The sequence below is a fragment of the Mytilus galloprovincialis genome, chromosome 1 (genome assembly GCF_965363235.1).
Source record: "Mytilus galloprovincialis chromosome 1, xbMytGall1.hap1.1, whole genome shotgun sequence".
Taxonomy (NCBI): Eukaryota; Metazoa; Mollusca; class Bivalvia; order Mytilida; family Mytilidae; genus Mytilus; species Mytilus galloprovincialis.
Genome location: NC_134838.1, coordinates 106,943,992 through 106,964,144, shown reverse-complemented (window position 1 = coordinate 106,964,144; position 20,153 = coordinate 106,943,992). Strand labels below are relative to the sequence as shown.

At 31.4% G+C, this 20,153-nt stretch overlaps 1 protein-coding gene across 3 annotated transcripts in view; it reads right to left on the bottom strand.

Moving 5' to 3' along the window:
* Positions 1-3,249: 3,249 nt before the first annotated feature.
* Positions 3,250-20,153, bottom strand: part of LOC143049519 (receptor-type tyrosine-protein phosphatase epsilon-like) — a 35,905-nt gene continuing 19,001 nt past the window's right edge. For 2 of the 3 annotated variants that reach the window (XM_076223143.1, XM_076223129.1), the window contains 13 exons: positions 19,370-19,406; positions 19,051-19,148; positions 18,567-18,698; positions 17,862-18,004; positions 17,206-17,341; positions 16,388-16,537; positions 15,628-15,727; positions 14,522-14,595; positions 10,842-10,967; positions 9,876-10,004; positions 8,897-9,054; positions 8,074-8,209; positions 3,250-3,455 (listed from right to left, as the gene is read on the bottom strand). In XM_076223143.1, the coding sequence (XP_076079258.1) occupies positions 3,384-3,455; positions 8,074-8,209; positions 8,897-9,054; positions 9,876-10,004; positions 10,842-10,967; positions 14,522-14,595; positions 15,628-15,727; positions 16,388-16,537; positions 17,206-17,341; positions 17,862-18,004; positions 18,567-18,698; positions 19,051-19,148; positions 19,370-19,406 (1,491 nt within the window). In that variant the 3' untranslated portion in view covers positions 3,250-3,383. The remainder of the gene's footprint in view (positions 3,456-8,073; positions 8,210-8,896; positions 9,055-9,875; positions 10,005-10,841; positions 10,968-14,521; positions 14,596-15,627; positions 15,728-16,387; positions 16,538-17,205; positions 17,342-17,861; positions 18,005-18,566; positions 18,699-19,050; positions 19,149-19,369; positions 19,407-20,153) is intronic. The other variant, XM_076223136.1, reaches the window with a different exon arrangement.

Genomic DNA, 20,153 nt, shown 5'->3' with positions numbered 1-20,153 from the left:
GTTGCCTTTATTTGTTGTCCGAAAATATCTTTCGACTTTCGTTGTCAATTTTTAGAGGTAATTCACCAAAAACATCATCCAAAAATAAACATAGTATCTTGATGATGCCCGTTTCAGAAAAGTGTTTGCTTGACTGATATATATTTTCTCACAGAAAACATTTTATGAATTTTGTGGGTCCGAATAACTCTTACCTTTATTAGTAACGCTCAAACCCTAATATTTGAAAGTCAAATATAAATAAGAACCGATACAGTTGAGGAGCTTTGCAATAAAAAAAAAAGTACCTAGCAATTACAGCCAGCTTTGTTTTATATAAAGTCAAATAGATTTGCAAAATACGTTCCATTATATACTTTCTTAACTATTTGTGGATTCTTATACATTCTATATATAACTTTTGTGCTATTTTCAATCTCGGTCTATTTCTGAAATTTATTCTTACATACTTTTGATTTTTTGACCCTATATGCTAACATTGCCTATGTAAATTTTAAAATTGTTTGTATGCACATTGAACAACAAATCTATATGACGTATAAAATTTTCTGACGTCAGACACACAAATCAATGAATGTGTTTGTAGATAGATGTTTTTGTGTTCTGTTAAATTGTTCCTTTTAAAATTGTTATACGATGATGACTGATGTACCCATATTTTGACTATTTTATTTATTGTGTCTGCTTAGTTAACGCATCAATGTAAATATAACGGAATTTGATGAGACTGTCATCAAAGTGAGAGGGTTAACGCTATACAACCAGGTTTAATCCACCATTTTCTACATTTGAAAATGCCTGTACCAAGTCAGGAATATGACAGTTCTTGTCCATTCGTTTTTTATGCGTTTTGTTATTTGATTATACTATGTGATTATGGACTTTCCGAATTGATTTTCCTCTAAGTTCAGTATTTTTGTGATTTTTCTTTTTTCTTAATGAATGTAAGAATAAATCAAACTAGAAATAGCAATTTTAATTGAAATTTTTCAAAATTGTGTCAAAATTGTGTGCACGTTTTCCATAGCAAATAACGTGATGAATGAATGATATCAAGTTATTATTATTCATCTGTTAAATGATAAAACCTCGACAAAACAAACAAAGGTGATCAACATGAATTGAGATAAAAGTAATCAGCATTGAGAATTTTGTTTAATAATATTTCACAACAATTAAAGATAAACAATGTATGTTGAGTTTATAAATAAACAAACAAGGATGTACACGCTAACATGTCTCGCCTGCTTTACTGGCCATTGATTTATGTTGATCTGAAAGATAAATGTTTACTGCAAGTATTACATACACTTTGTTGGGTTTTTTAAAGATTATATTCGTAAATCGTGCCATACAAACATGTATACATTACATTTATTCTATACAGAAATACAGTTGACCTATTGCTTATGATAATTGCAGATCAAATCAAAACACAAAAATTTAATATTGATCATTGAAACATGAAAATTAAGTCAAGGTCAGATAATTATTCCTGTCAGACAGACAAGTAACAAGTACTTTACAATTATAACATACACCAAATATATCTGACCTATTAATTATATTACTTGAAAAACAGATCAAAAGACAAAACCTTAACTTACCTTGGCTAAAGAACCACACAAATGAGGCCACGGTCAGATAATACAATCATTTCATAAAACAAATAAAACTGACTTATTGCTTATATCACTTGAAAAACCAGCCAAAACACACAAATATAACATTGATCAATAATCAATGAAAATGAGTTCAAGAATTAATGAAATATGCCAGACTGTCATGTACCCGTTACAATCATTTCATACATCACATATAGACGAACTACTCACTACTGCTTATAGTATCTGAGAATGTAACCTTCATCACTAAGCCATTAAATGGGGTCGAGGTCAGGTGAAGCTTATCTGACGGACATGTATACATTACAATCATTTCATACATCACATATAGACGAACTACTCACTACTTCTTATAGTATCTGAGAATGTAACCTTCATCACTAATCCATTAAATGAGGTCGAGGTCAGGTGAAGCCTATCTGACGGACATGTAGACATTACAATCATTTCATACATCACATATAGATGAACTACTCACTACTGCTTATAGTATCTGAGAATGTAACCTTCATCACTAATCCATTAAATGAGGTCGAGGTCATATAAATAATTCAATAAACACATTTACCAAATGTAGTACTAGTAATCATATTACTCATTATTAGTGAGTAAATTCACATGACACAATATTTTGTTTCAAGCAGTCTCTGAACCATTAGGATCAGGTCAAGGACAGTGGACATATGACAGATGGAAACTTCGTAACATAAAGTATCTGCATACAACATGTGCAAGGTATGAAACATCTATGTCTTTTACCTTTTGAAATATAAAGCTTTATATTAATAAATTACATCGCCACCACCGGATAGTTAAAATCATCAGTGAAGAATGTAATAAAAGTGTGTTATAGATCAAATCAATATCACCTATTGAGATCGTGATACCCTCGTTAGAACAAATACGGCGTCCACCACAGCCGTATCGGCACTTTGCTCTAGAACATAAAAATAATACACATACTACAAAATTGATGTGTCAGAAGAGTTTTCTGTTCACCAGGAATGCTTAAACACATGAACAACCACTAATTCATTTGTTTATTTAATCGTCTTACTATGGAAAAAAGTTTGTTTCTAGTTTTTGGAGAGAAAAAATAATTTGTTTTTGACCATGAGAAAAACAAATTTTTGTTTCACCCTTAGCTGCTAGTATATGTAATGCTAAAATTGAAAGAAAAAAATGTTTTCGACAACAAAGCACCGAAACTATATACATAAAAAGCTACTTTCTTTTCAGAAGTAAAAGACCTTCAACAAACTGGCCTTTTTTTAAATTAAAGTTTACATAATGTTTTAAATATGAAAAAGCTATTTTGCATTATCATTAGAAAAGGGACAATAAATTGCTTTAGAAATTACGTGTTGCGTTCCTTTTGGCACTCTGTAAACCTTATTCACCGCAATCGTCAAAAGAGAGATGTGGAATAAGTACTACTTATAGATAATAGCAAAACAACACAACATACAATCTCTATGAACAACAATCAGATTCAAAGTCGTCTATCGCACTATTTAGCTTCCCAGGTCATTGTCTGAACAACACAAACACGCACTTTTGCAGCTTTTGATAGTCATTACAATCCATAAAACAGTTTTGCTGATGGTTAATAAACAAAAAACTCTTTCATATTATCTTTATTTATAAAAATATACATAGACTTAAATATGAGACAAATATATAATCAACAAACTGACGTTAGAAATTGCAAGTTTCAGATTAAAAAAATGGAGACTCGTAAATAATTCACACAGAATCTTATACATTCACATACAGCTGATTAGAATCCATATAGTCATCTACTAATTCATGGATGTACTTGTATTGCTCCTAAAATGATAGAAAGGAATAATTATAAAATTTACATGATTATAAATATGCAGATTCGAAACATCTAAATTATCTTATCATATCTTGCAATCGAGTATGTTGTTGAAAAAAAGACGTTTTGGATATCTGCAAAAGTAATATAAATATGAATCATGTATAAACGAAAATGCTATAAAGGAAGTCGATATCGGATACCCTGTTCAAAATTGAAGTTTTTACTGCCTGTCCAATAGTCCAGCGGCTACGACGAATTGTGCACATCCTGCTACAAGCATGAAATTTAGCATAGACCTTCCTAAACTATTACTCTCTTATTTCAGATAGGGAGGCATTTGAAAAAATGTCTCACTTTCGGTAAAATCCAAAATGGCGGTCATCATACTTAAATCAGTCCAATTTCGAAGGCTAGTATGTGAAAAGGTATTATTATCAGGCTGCTATAATAATATTTGGTACAAACCTTTGTTATGTACTAATTTTGGATATATCATATAGATGAGATGTCTTTAAAAACTCTACTTCTGGTAAAATCAAACATGGCGGACATTGTACTAAAATAAGCTTATTTTTTAGGGAGGGTGTTTGAAACGAGTTTTAACGTATTGGTACTATTATTAAATTGTGCAGGAACCTTTCTTTGATGCTTCTTAGGGGTACAATGTATAAGATATATGTCTTAAAAACCCTTACTTCCGGTTATATTCAAAATGGCGGACATAGTAATATCATTTTTTTTATTTTGATATTCAACTTCTTTTCAAAATGTGAAGAAAATATTTTTTTTTTTTTTTGTGCTGGTTATTAAATATTTGGCTTTTAGTTATCCTCTAAACCACTAATCATATTATGTAGTTGATATTTAAATACAAAGTTAACACTTCCGATAAAAAAAAACAATGTTGCGTAAATGTCAAAGATGAGTCCTCAATCCATATCGTCGATGTAGAGTTTTGGATAGATTGATTGAAACAAAATAAAATCACTTAAGTACTAAAACATTTAAAAAAAATACCACTATTTGGCCCAAAAAACATGCCAATTCCCAGTCACCACAACATGCACACCATGCAGGGCACGGGCGACTTGATTTTCCACATTAACAACAACCGCGGCAACCTTTCTTACATCAACAATGTGCAAGCTTCTGACAAAATGATTAGGCCTCAGAAAGAGTTTTTTAAAAGTGATCTTCTTTGTCCCTTCATCATCCATTATCGCATGAACTGGGTAGCATAAAAGCTAATTTCAAGCTGTCCCCTAAATACGTGTCTTAGTGTATTGTACGTTTTGCATGCTGGAAAAGACTATACTAAATTGAGGGAATAACCTCACTTAGCCTTCCATTTTGCGTAAATAGTTATTTCTTGCTTTGTTAACCATGCTTACCCCATCTGATAAGTTTGTGCGATCTTAGAGTAAACACCGGTGATTTAGGCGGATCAATTATCATTCTTTATGTTAAAGTCATATTTTCAAATGCCATCAATGTCTCCAACGCAGTCTTTTCTCCCCTTTTCAAGCAAACAGAGTACCGTATGACAACCGGTTAATACATGGATCACAATATGTGTTTGTGATCAGTCATCGCTAGTGCATTTGAAAGGTCATTGATAGATATTTATCTAAAGCTTTTCCCCCTCCTAAACACAATCCATAGTTCGTCTACCCCTATGTCACGGAATAGCAAAACAGTAATGACATCATCATCAGTTACGACTGTTCGAATAATGACTCGTTTTAAGTTCGTGTTTCACTGCATCAGACACATGCACACCATGATTCTAGTGTCAGCCTTTTAATGTGAACATGGTGCTAAACTTGAAATACATCACGTGGTGGATAAGAACGGTTGGATAAGATAGAATATCCTGAACATGTGTTGCTACAACTACCATATGCATCCAAGACTTCATCCACTCTTGTAACAGTTTCACGTTTTTTTTAGGTAAGGGCTTGATACCCTATCAGCATAATCGTTATGAAACACCTTGAAACTGTATCAACAGTGGATGTAGTCTCGGATGTGTACATAGACAATAACGGTAGTTTGAAGGCTGCTACAAGAAACAAGAGCTACATTTAGGGGAAAGGGAATACAAAGACGAATCCAGGGTCAAAACAAATTTCTCAACACTGGCAAAGTTTTCAGAGAGATGACGACAATAAGAAAGAACTTTTTAGTTTTTATTCACAGGAGCTTGCTCGATAGATTTTGAGGAAAAGGTAGTTGTAGCAACAAATTCTCAGGATGTTATGTGTTATCCACCACATGATGGTGTTTCAATTGCAAGGTTAGCCCCATGTTAACATGAACAGGCTTATACTAGAATCAAGATACATGTGTCTGATGCCGTGATACACAGACTTACTGAGTCATGACTCGAACAGTCGATACTGATGTTGCTGTCATTGCTGTTTCGTTATTCCGTGACAAAGGGGCAGACGAACTTTGGCTTGCATTTGGAAGTGGGAAAAGCTAAAGATATAAATCTATCCATGACCTTTCAAATGTTCGTTTACTTGAAAGGGAACCTCGTTGTTGACATGGATGGCGTTTGAAGATGTGACTTTATGATTTAGAATGATGATTGATCAGCCAACATCACCAGATATGGATTCGATAATGTCATTGATAAAACAATACGTGGTTTTGTAGTAATATCGAACAAACTTATCAGATGGAGTTTACGAAGCAAGAAAACATGTTTTGGAAGAAGAAAGACATATTGACGCTATTTGAACGACTCGGTCTAGTGTTTTTTTTTTTTTTCAAAATGTAAAACGTGCAATATACCATGGCAGGTGTGGATGAGTAACCAGCTTGGATTTTTTTCCTATGCTAACTAGTCCAGACGCTTATGAGGCTATTTGAACGACTAGGTCTATTTTTTCCAGCATGTAAAACGTGCAATATACCATGGCGGGTGTGGATGAGTAACAAGCTTGGAAAAAGTAAAATCACAAAAATACTGAACTTAGAGGAAAATCAATTCGGAAAGTCCATAATCACATGGCAAAATCAAATAACAAAACGCATAAAAACGAATGGACAAGAACTGTCATATTCCTGACTTGGTACAGGCATTTTCAAATATAGAACCTGGTTTTATAGCTAGCTAAACCTCTCACTTGTATGACAGTCGCATCAAATTCCATTATATTGTCACCGATGCGTGAACAAAACAAAACAAACAGACACAATAGGTAAAAATGTCAAAAAATAGGGCTACAGCAGGAATTGGTTCCTATACTCACTAGTCTAGAAGCTTATGAATGGCGAAGGGAAAAATATGATCCATGGGAACCCTTTTGGACAACTCTTTGTGATGCCTCTTCACCTTATCAGGAGCTTGTACATTATTGGTGTAAGAAACAATACCACGTTTTTTGTAAATGAGGAAAATCGTCTCTCCGATTGTGAATCAACATGTATTTGCGGCCATAAATCAGTAATTTTAAAGATGTTTTAGTACTTTTAAGTGATTTTATTTTAGTTTAATCAATCTATCCAAAACTCTTCATCGAAGATTTAGACTGAGGACTCATCTTTGAAATTTACGCCATATTGGTTTTATTTATCGGAAGTATTAACTTTGTATTGAAACATTAACTATAGAATAGAATAAGTGGTTTAGAGGATAACTTCAAAGTTAAATGACCAGCACAAAAAAAAAACATTTTCTTTACATTTTGAAAAAAGTTGAATAAAATAAAATAATGATATTTCTATGTCCGCCCTTTTGAATATTACCGGAAGTAAGGGTTTTAAAGACATATGTCTTATATATTGTATCCATTAGCAGCATCAACGAAAGGTTCCTGCACAATTTAATGATATTAGCAATACGTCGAAACACATTTTTCGATTGGGACTGTTGCAATAACTCTCGTTCAGGCAATGCAACAACGTCCCAGCAATGTCGATACGCTAGTACGAGTAAGACTGAAAACAATCAGAATGTAAGAAAGCAAGAAAGCAAACAAAATGGCGCCGTAACAACACAGAATAAAACAAATCATAATGGAAGAAAGCAAGATAGCAAACAAAATGGCGCCGTTAAAAAACAGCCCCCATCATATGACGAGGCAGTGTCTATTAATCCACCTGTAACTGAGCAACCGATTTGACACATCTTTATACAATAGGGTATTATTTATTCGATTTTTATTTACTTGTACATTGATTTAAATATCTGGCAGAATCTTTCTTGTTATTGGTGTGATAGATTTTAGAACATCGTTTAATTATTGAAGATTTAAGGCAAAATTTGAATTTTACCGGAAGTGAGACATTTATATCAAATTTCTCCCTATCTGAAATAATAGAGTAATAGTTGAGGAAGGTCTATGCCAAATTTCATGCTTGTAGCAGGATGTGCACAATTTTTCACAAAGCTGCCGTACTTCAATGGCTTATTGGCCTTTTGTTCGACATCAATCGTTCTAAATAAAGTGTCTTATTTTTTCAATTTCCTGGTCCTTCTGAATTATATGGTTGCATAAATGTAACTGTTTCACGATACACGATCCATATATTTTATGTTTTGAGTACATATACCTTCTTAATGGTTTTACCAAGTTCTATATACTGGTTTTATACTGATTTGTTTATACTTACAAATGAGTCAACGAATCGAGGTTGCCTTTGTTGAATTGTCTTAATAGCCAGGAAAATGTCAAGATCTTTATCCACTAGTATTCTCTGAATGGTTGTTGTCATGGCAGCAAATATACCACATCGTGATGCACCGTCTCTGTTTCAATTGAAAAAAAAAACAACTTAAAAGTACAAAAATACTTATTTTTATTTCCCTGTGTTTTTTTCTCATCACTATTTTTAGCTACTGTTGACTGAGTTTCAAACTCTTTTATCACTTCAGTCATAATAATCGTGTCATTAGCATTTCTATTGGAATCATTTTGCGTGGCACTTTGTACAGACGACATGAACTTTAAAAGATATCATACCAAACCCTTGTAAATATAACTAGCATGTAATATAATCAAATTATCTTCTAGGAAATTTTGTCTTTCTAGATGTTAATAACATTGTCCTATCCACGACTTCCGATTTATTTTTTTGAGAATAATCTATCAAATAACTGAATTCACATGATTTAGTGTGGATTGACTATGCATTCTAATTTGTTGATAAGCATGCTTAATATTTTCACCATGGCTTTGTCGAGAGGCAAACTATTTTTATTTGTCCACAATAGTTTTCTGCATTTTAGTGTTAATAATTTGTTTGCATATTATTCATTTTCATCCTGGCTAATGCGAGGGTATATGTTGAGCTCTTAACCTGGCTAAGATATTCATTTCCGAAATCAATTTCCCCATCAGAAAATCAAAGGTCGTCCCTTATTAGTAGTTACATCCATATTACTTTTTCCAATATAATCCACAAAATAATTGAATAATTGTATTTGTCCACATACCGGCATACAAGTACTACTGGGCAATCCTGTGTATTTGTTGCTTCAAAGTCAACGACACATTCACATAAGGATACAAACAGCTCTGTATTGTCTGGTATAACATCATGTTGTTCTTTAGTACTACTAAACATTTTTATTTTCCTGTCATTTTCTTTGTTCTTCAAAATAAAACAAATTTTAATATTTTATTTTAAAGAGTCAACAGCAGAGAAACAATGTATGATAAAAAAAAAAACTTAAATCAAATAGTTTGGGAGTGGGAGGTAAACATTGCTGCAAGTTTTCTTAATCCAAAATCGATTTTACATATATCAATAGTGGTCAATCAATGTTTCCCAAATTATGTTACGAGAGGGGTTGGGGTCAGTGAAAAACTAGGTAAATTAAGGTTTTTATCCTATATTGAACGTTTGATGTCGTCCCTTAAATTATCACGATTTGAATAAGAAGCGTTCATTCGTGTGGCGAGACAGTTCAACAGTCTCCATTTTTCCGTTTTAGCTAAAGTTTGATTTTAATTGCGTACTATGTTTATCATTGTGACTTACGGTCCAACAGTTTCCATTTTTCCTCTTATAGTCATAGTTTGAATATGATTGCGTTCTATGTTTATCAGTGTGGTCTTTTGAAACTATACGATTTACAATTATTGGTTAATTTTATGAGTGCCACAGGTAGAACTGAATTTGAACTGTCTATCCTCCTTAGCCACACAATTCATTCCAGGTTTAAATTCTTCTCAATCTTTCGTGTTAGTGTCATGTATTTTATGTTTATGTTTTGGCCATTCATTGGCTGTAGTTTTTCTTGCCCTTTTTCATGTCCTCGTGGTTTCTCCTAAACCTTTTTTTTTCATTATAATTTACATTTGTCTCTCTTCGTTGTTCTAAATATTTAAAAGGTCGTTGCAACTCTTTGTATCGTGTTTTTCTTTTCTTGTAGTTAGATAAAACGTATAGTTAGATAATAGTATACTCACACTTCCTTGAGGACTGAGAATTATATCAAAATCAGTTATGATGTCACTCCTCGGAAATTCACGTTCAGAATAAACAACAAAAGATTCAAGTCTCATAAATTCATTTTCTGGAGGCGTGAAAGTAACATCCTACAATTCAAAAGAAGAAAATCACATTCAAAGGTTGTCCATAATAATTTCCTAACTCAAGTTACTAGTATTTCATTTATTGGTTTTTATCTGAATTATTAAAGTACTCAACTGTGATTATGCCACCACTGAAATTTTACTCATGAAAGAAAAGTGGTAAAATTGGTTAAATTTAGTTTTGATTTTGGTGAAACATTAACAAGAATATGTTCTTGTAAAAGTTTTTATTAAAAAGCACATCCATATAATTTGAAATCCTTAATTCTAAATTAATATCGCACTGGAAGGATAGAATAAAAAATGGTAAATAGCGACAGGTAATTAAGCTACTGATAACATCAGCGAATTGTTCAGCTATTTGTATAGATTTATAATCTATCTTCAAGTCGGGGATTGAAATCACCGTCTGTAATTGTATGAAGACAAATGTCAAATTCAAAACGACAATATATGTTTATTACATTTAAACTGACCAAAGTGAAAACTAATTTCTATAGCCCGGCATTATAACAAACACAAATACAATTAACTACTGGTTATTTCTGTATTTCAGAAGAATTTAGGCAAAAAATGCATGCAAAAAATTTATTTGAAAAGATACAGAGATTTGCAGTAATTGTAATTAGTTAAGTTACATTTGTTTGAACAAACAGAAATACTCCTTGTCAAAAAAGCGTGTAGATAACAAATAATTTTAAAGTGATCTTTGTTATTTGTTGTTGAGACAAACAGAAATATTCCTTGTAAAAAAGGGTGTGAATAACAAAATATAATTTCAAAATGATCTTTATGTTTCCGGTTAGCCACTTATTTGATTAAAAAAAGAAGAAAACTCACATTTGGTATTTTATCTAGCACTATTACGCAGCCACAATCGTGATCGTAAATCATACTCCAGAAATCATCAACTGTATCTTGTAGAGGTATTTGAGTTGTTATATAACCTGTTAAGTCTCTGTATGACTGTAAAACACAATTATCTAATTCATTTGACAGTATATTTGATTCCTTGAATAACTTTCACTCTTAAAAACAATAAAAAAGCTAAATATAAAAGACAAAACGAATCTTAAATAAGAAGATAAAATTTGCGTCTCTTATATAAACTGCATCTGTATTCAACCTTGTACGTTGCATAAGCATTAATGGTCAAAACATATTTGTACCTTCATAAGCACAAAGTATTCAATAAAGTTTTCACGGTCACTTTCGGGAACTGATTTTTTTTATGTCGCAACTCACAAGCGACATGTTTTTGAGGGTTTGTATTCGCATGGTGGATGATTTGTGCATAGTATGAAATACTAAATTAAACCCTGCAGATTCATCCGGTCATGCACTTTCTTTTAGTTCATGCTATTTCCTTAGTTTTGGTTCTTAATGATCGAATTATAAGATTTGAACACTGATAAACTACTGTTAACTTATTTTTTAAGCAAAATATCAAAATTGGATTTATTTTCAATTGATCACTACAGAAATACTTTAATAGATATAAACATGAGTTTGCTATCATTATTGAGCTAAAACGTTATCAAAATGTCGTTGTTTCTGATTTTGCAGTACTATTTCTATATGAAACTTAAGAAAGTCGTATAAACATCGAACCAAGAGATTTGATAGTTAAGGAACATTCTTTTCTTTTTTTACTTTTTTTTTAAATCATCTCGAAATGACACGTATCTTTAATCTAGTTAGAATATATCATGTTTCAAAATGTTACGCTTAATAAGATAAGATAAGATATTAACCCAAGTCTCAGAAATCAGACAATAACATGGCAAACAAAATGACAAGCAGCATTCTACAATACACTATACTACACAGAAAAACCAGAAGTGATTTCAAAAGATCCAGGAGACAACACGGTCCTGCATCACAGGTGGTATACAGGAATAACCACAGAATAATTTTCAGCATTAAACAGTATAACATTATAATTATGAATTTTAGAATAATAAATAATAATACAAAAACTTTTGATGAAAAGCAGTTTTAATTCAACCAATTCTGCTTCATTTTAGTAAACTTATTTGTCGTAAAAACATCAAAATAGATAATAATCATTGTTGGGATATGTGATAATCGCGAATTGAGCAATTTGTAGATAGTTCGATACCTCTGGTGGACTGCAAGTCCCCGAAGGTATCACAAGCCTAGTAGCCAGTATTTGGGTTTGGTAATGGCATGGAATACGGATAAGGTTCTGATCGGAAATCTGCTGTTAAATCAATTTGGAAGTTATTCTAAATTAAGGAATATATCTCCCTCATGAAAACTATGATTTCTTGTCCAGATGTTGCTATACTTTGATCCTTTTATCATCTGTTTTACTTTTTTTATAAGGTTTTTGATTTTCCATTATTTTGGCATTCGGTGTTAGTCAAGACCGTACTTTCGCCAAATTCTGTACTTTCACCTAAAATTGTTAAACTGTTGACATGAATATCAATAATGTGGTCATTTTTATAAATTTCCTGTTTACCAAACTTTGAATTTTTTGAAAATCTAAAGATTTTCTTATCCCAAGCATAGATTACCTTAGCCGTATTTGGCACAACTTTTTGGAATTTTGGATCCTCAATGCTTTTCAACTTTGTACTTGTTTGGCTTTATAAATATTTTGATATGAACGTCACTGCTGAGTCTTATGTAGACGAAATTATACTAGTACCTTTGATAACAAATTATACATTGTGACTTGGATGGATAGTTGTCTCATTGTCACTCATACTACATACATATATACAAATCTAATAGAGTGTGGATTACTCAGTACAGAGATATAATTCAATTACACAAATAAAATTATAGATTGCCTAACTATGTAATTTTAACACACTATTTAGTATGTAAATATAAGAATGTTTAAAATATTTACAAAATGATGAAAATAAACGCAACCACATTGTTTGTAGCAACCGGGCGATGGATTAGGCTGCTTTGCTAATACAGATGTCACTAATTTGTCACGGACCTAAGCAGATGGATTAGGCTGCTTTGCTAATACAGATGTCACTAATTTGTCACGGACCTAAAAAGGTCCGTGACAAATTAGTGACATCTGTATTAGCAAAGCAGCCTAATCCATCGCCCGGTTGCTACAAACAATGTGGTCGAAGGAATTGTTTGTGTTGTAAAGCTGCCAATACAAGCAGTTCTTTCATCAGCTCCGTTACTAAACAAAATTATACCATCTACTGTTAAACGGAGAACTCAATTTATATATTAACATGTGACACTTGTGGCATTCAGTATGTGGGAGAAACAATGGACAAATTTAATATTCGGCTCAATAACCATCGTTTATCGTATAAAACCAACAAAAACTGTCCTCTCACAAGACATCTTCGTTCAACGAAACATCCTTTTGATAATGTTACTTTCCAAATTATAGAAGTCAACACCGAGTGGGACACCACGGCGAGAAGGAGAAGAGAGAACTTTTGGATCCACCAACTCCACACTTTAGAACCTGATGGTCTTAGCGAAAAAGACGAAAAAAGATACAGGAAAGATAAAGAATAATTTAAAACAAAGCATCGTCCTTTTTATCCCGTAATATTGGCCAATGGACGTTGCTAACTTCAACTACCAATTATGTATTTTTAAGGTAGCTAAATCCAATACAACATATACATTGAGCTGCAAAATTTTCTTATTTTCAAAGCAGGTAAATTCAATTGCTCATAGACATTGAGCTGCAAAAAATTTCTTATTTTAAAGGCAGTTAAGTGCAACACAGACGTTGAGCTGCAAAAGTTTCTTATCATCTACATTTCACCTGGATAGATGCACGCTTGATAAAGCTAGTTGGTCTAGCGAAATATTGCGTTTATTTTCATCATTTTGTAAATGTTTTAAACATTCTTATATTTACATACTAAATAGTGTGTTAAAATTACATTGTTAGGCAATCTATATATATATATATATATATATATATATATATATATATATATATATATATACTTACACTTTTTAATCATTTTTGAATATAACTGCTTTGAAAATATTTACTCTGGCATTAAGTAAAGTCAACAATGCAAATTGATATTGTACTTGACATTTTGTAAATTCTACTTCATTCATTCATTCATTTTGTGTTGCCTAGATCTTTTTACTTAAATGTTCGTGGGAATACGTTAAAAAACAGTAAAAAAATCAACTTACTTCATTACACATCGTATTTGATTCATCTGATTCAGACAATAAATCCAAACTGTGTGTCCAAATAGAAAAGTCAAAATGTATACTGGTGTTCTGTTAAGTCCAGGTACAGAACTATACACATGGGAGAAAATATAAGCGAAAATAAATAAACACAGAACGAAGTGGAATCAAATCACTTGACCTCATAACAGTTCATGCCAGGTATGCCTGTAGCAATTTTGTAGTTTTCAAGTTCAGAGTATTTCTCTGCAGGTAAAGTATTGCATTACACACAACAAGCTTAAGGACATCAATTTGGGTATGGTTTGTCTTAAATTATATACCAGAATATTTTGACTACTTACTGGAACAGTGATTGCGTTAATATAATCTGTCCTTGATGAAGCATATGTATTAAGGTAGGTACGGTATCTATTATCTACAATAGTAAATATGATTTTGAAACGTCATATGGAAACCTCTTCAGCCATTTACCATATGTATTATAAATGTTTCATTTTTCATAGATAGTGGTAAGTAGTTCATAAAAATTTGGGTTTAAATATTTTCCTTATCTTCAATTCTACATAATCACACATAAAAGGAAATCAAGAGTAAACGCAAATCAGACGGTAACTCTAAAAGTGTTTAGTCAGTTTTGATGGTTTATACGTTCACAGACTCACAATAGACATACAGTGTTGTTGTTGTGGATCACGCATCTCATAACATATTATAATGTTTTTTTTTTGTTTTTTTTTTTTGTTTTTTTTTAAAGTATCATATTTGTCAACACAATTTAATGTATAATGTTAGGTACATTGTTTGAAATCTTTTGGTAACAACATTTTAGCAGCCCCTTGCTGTATAATAGATGACTACAAATAGGTTCAAATAGGTTTTTTGAATGAATGTTCCATTACCGAACGCACTTAATATAAGATTTTTACTTGCATTTAACAACACAAAGGATGCCACTGGTTGAGAAGGAACTCCGTAATCTTACAGAACACAAGACGAAACCCTTTTATGTTAGGTTTTTGTAACAAATAAATGTATTCTGAGTTTTGAGGACTACCCTCTAAATTCAAAAACAAATTGACCATCAATCAATATTACAATATCACGATAGCTACTTTTTTTTATATGTCATGATTTTTTTTACTCAAGAGTCGACGTAATCAAGACTTTGAAGTATGTAATATGATCATTTGTTTAATTAGAGTTGGAGTAAAGTAGAATTTTAATTATACATCATGAAAGCTTGACTATCTAGGGTCGGTGTAATTTAGAAATGTCATTATCATTTGTCTGTTTAAGAATGGAATAATTTAGAACTTAATGTACTATATATGAGCATTTGTTTAATTAGAGTCTGAGTAATTAAGAACTTGATTGATAAAAGTATGCTACCCAAATTTGTGATTTTACGTATTTACATACCACAAACTAAATATTTGCGACTACATACGTGCAATGATTTCATGGTTCCGGTTTTTAGATTTATTTTTCTCCGACAGTGCATCAGTATAGCAATTATCATCATGTATTGGCTTTTTTGCTTTTAAATGCTACAAATATATAGAAAATACATAACTACACCTTTCACTTTGTCATACATATAAAAGCTTCTTTCGCAACTGGTGATGATTGAGTTTCTTTTATATTTTAATAAAGTAATTATTCTCTTATTGAACTATGAAATCTGGAGTTGTCTATTTGAGGATGCATGTATAAAAATACATGAAAATTTATGTTATGCACATGTTAGATGGAAAATCAATCATTAACAAGGATCAAAACTTCCATGTATGGTACCATTTCTTTTTGTTGAGCTTCAGAGTTTCTGTTGTTCCGTTGTTTTCCTCTTAACATTGATGTCTTCCATCGGTTTTAGTTTTATTACCCGGATTTGCTTTTTTCTCAACCAATTTATCAGTTATGAACAGCGGTATAAGACTGTTGCCTTTACTTTGCATTTAAAAAAACTATAATAAATCGATTGGTTGACAATTTTGCATTTCCTTTTTAGTAATCTTTACTAAAAATCTTTTAAATTCAGAAAGTTAAGAACAGAACGTCTACAAGTTGGGAATTAACAATTGGTAAAATTTTGTAAAACAAGCTGAAATAACGTTCGAAAAATACCCCGAACAGCATAATGGAGGAATATCCTTGCACCAGTATTGGTTCAAAATCATCGATAACTTTCAACATTAAAACATAATTACCTCGTATTGACTCCAAAGTTTCGTTTGATTTGTAGGACTGTCACAGGAAAATAATGACTGTCTTATTTCAGAAAAGTCCTCACGGAGATATGATGTTTCTAGGTTAGTCAGAGCTTCCAATAAAGCTTCGTGCAGAAAAATATATTGTTCCTAAATAAGAATGTAATAATCCTATGTCAACTGCGTTTACTTATATTTGTTTATTCATTGTTAATGACATTAATATTAAGATTTTATGTTAGAACGTTTATGTAACTAAGTATTATAATTATGTGTAACCCCGACAAATCATTTATGTGCCTAACCCAAATCAGTCATTGGTAATATTGTGGTTTTTATTAGATGCTGTCTACCATAGAAAAAAACATGTGTTCTTGGTTTTTTTTTTATTATATATTCATTTTTGAAATATTTGCAACCTATGACGTAATATTAAACTGAGTGTTGTAAAAGCTCCAATAAATCCAATTCCCATGTTCAACAGTCTTTCTGTAAGATGAAATACACCTTTGTATGTGTAATTGTGCATTAATATCTATTTCAAAGAAGCGAATTTTGAATGTTACATTTAGCAAAACATAATATAGAATAAAGTCGAGTGACCATATGTTTCTCTGCAAAAATGTCGGTCGGACCTTTATATGTTGTTATTATCCTATTCTTATATATTTATTATGTTATGATCATTTTGATGGTTTTTTTTTCAATTCATTCAAGAAAGTAAAGGTTGTAAAAAAAAACGAAAAACGCCTGCCGATGTATGCTTTATTGTATCATGTGTTACCAAACTGTCTGCTGATTCATATATTAAAACTTACAAGAGTTTGTATCATATTAATTCGTCCATGTCTCATCAACTTTGCATATTGAAACACGTCTACAGAACCAGTTTTTCTACCGTGGATTGTTAACTCGTGTAAACCAATAAACGTCCCTGTTCTCCCTATTCCAGCACTAAAACACATTGTACATTATAATGTTTCATTTAATCTTTTATCTGTTTTTATGGCAGGGGGTGGGGATATTTAAAAAAATAATTACGCCATCTAATTGACTATTTTTTACGAAATGTTGTGTCCTTTTGTTCTTTTTTTTACTAAGTTATTTTCTACTAATTATAATGGCAATAATGGTAATAACAATACAACCTTTACGAAATTGATTAAGATTATTTACTTCATATGTTATTTGGTAAATCCAACAAGCTAAACGATTTTAATATAACATCGTGCTTCCTGGCACACAACCACTTTAAATAATAAAGTTAATGGAGTTTTTCATACAAATGCAAATTAACAAGATGATTAAAAGGACCATATAAAATTAAAAAAAAAACAATTAAACTTTAATAAGACGGATTAAAACAAACCAAAAAAGAAATTCGGAATAGGTTCATTCCGAACTCAAATCACATACAGATATAATACAATTTCGAAAGAACCTTTCACATGATTTTTTTGACAAATATAAGTACCTGCAGTGAACCAGTAAAGGTCCGGTGTTTGTATTTCGCAGTTGTACTCTGCTATTAAAGTGAACCAGTTGGGACGGGTCAGGTGTTCCATGGTCAGGCCATCTTGTGAAATGGTACTGGTATATTATTCTTTCCTTTTCGCTCTAAATTGGATATTTCAAATTCTTATTAATTTCTTTACTTATATTTAAGTGCAATATTTTTTTTTAAATTATCTATCAAAATTGAGGTCATTAAAGAATATTTTATATCATTTCTATCGAGTATGTGTAAATTTGTCTCCTGTAAAAACAGAAACTCTAATTCAATAACTAAAATTTGAAAACAAACTGCCTTTGAAATTCATTTTAACTCGTTCCGTTGGCTAATAACCTTCATGTTTTTTATGGACTTTCCCTTTTTTCAATTACCTTTGAGTTCGGTATTTTTGATATACTTTTTAACCAATGTCTGAACATTCCGATAATGATTTTATATTTCCATACTCTTCTGTTCTTATTTCCCAAATGTTTTGATACCAGCACTAGTTGAACTGATGACTCCTATGAGGAAGACAAATGTGTGTATCTTGACAAGCCTGGTTACTTTGATGAGTGTTTGTTATTCGTGCATTTACTGTGTTTATATTTGTTTTATTTGCATTGCCAACAAAATATGTACGTTCTTTATAAAAAAAAAACGACAATCAATAAGCATGCTACATACTACCTTCTTATTCGATATTGATAGTTCTCTAATAGTAAAAGCAGCATATTTCGTCTCCTTATTGTTTTTGACACATAAAGGACCGTGTGTCAAGTGATCATCTGTATCCGGCCAGTATTTTTCACATTTGGTCTAAAACAAAACACCAAATCTATGATAAATATGGTCAAAGAGATTGTTTAACTGAAACTACACATTAAGACATTAAGACAACCTGATTGGAACTACAACAGATGTACTTTTCCGCATAATAATTTTCCAACTACCTTTTTGCGGTTTTTTTTTATACATTTGTATTTCTATAACTAAGAGTTTCGAAGAGGGAAAACACATTCATTATCAATTCCAAAATGCAACTTTCTAAACCTAGGAAAAAAAATTTCATCTTACAATTTATTATTCATTTAAAAATATTCTAATTTGCACTAGAGATCAGAATTTCTCTACAAAATGGACAAATTGATAAATTGGTAAATAAACTTACTTTTGCACCTTCAACCAGATTGGTAACCATAACAATTTTTTCGATTTTTCCTTTCCAAATCATTCGCCAGAAATCTGAAACTGTTGATTTCTTTGGACCTTTGCAGGAATAAAGAATATTTCATATATTAGATTAAAACACATAGAAAAGTCCTCAAATGTCTTTAAAAAGTTCTATATCGATTTTCTTATTTTATATTTTTCATAACTGAAACTATACGTTAATATCATGAATAACTATCAAAGCAAAGTAGGTAATCATCAGCAAATCAAAATGAATGTTATTATCTTTTTAACTATATCCATACATATGTACCTACCTTGTGAGGCGATGTACGATTTTTCTTTATCGAGACCCTAAAATGAAAGTCCAAAATAACATTTCATTGTGAAAAGTACATTTGACATACATATTTTATTGTGTCACTAGCACGAGTAACATGAAATTGATACATCAACTTTGTATGTATTGCAAAACACGACAATAAAGTATATATTGTAGATTAAATTACAGCGACTGTAGTTTTCATTTGTTCGTATCTCTATCCTTTGATATTTCAAAAATGTATCTATGTCCTAAATCTCTCATATAGTGACGTTTACCTATCATGTCTGTTTGTTTTGCTCTTACATTGTTGTAAAACTATTTCTACACAGTTGTTACACAATGTAGAGGTTTAGTACCAATTCAGCAATATGACAGTTGTTTTCCATTTGTTGGATGGGATTGACCTTTAAATTTGGTCATTTGATAAGAGATTTTCCGTTTAGTATGTTCCTTGGAGGTCTGTATTTTTGTTATTTTACTTTTTTTTTCTTGACATACAGAAAACATTAAGGGGCAACAGAAAATCAGAGATAAAAAAAATTGTAACACCATAGTCAGAAAAAAACACAAAATTCAAAACACAACACAGACAATAAACATTAAGTAAAACGAACATCATCTTTAACCGGGGTGCTCATGATGGGTAAACAGATTCTGCACCACTATGAACTCTATATGTAAATTTTGGTTGACTTTTAAAAATTGTATGTCAACTGTTTGCCATCATTGTGTTGTTTTATTCATATTCTAACAAGGTTATCATTTACTAATGGTTC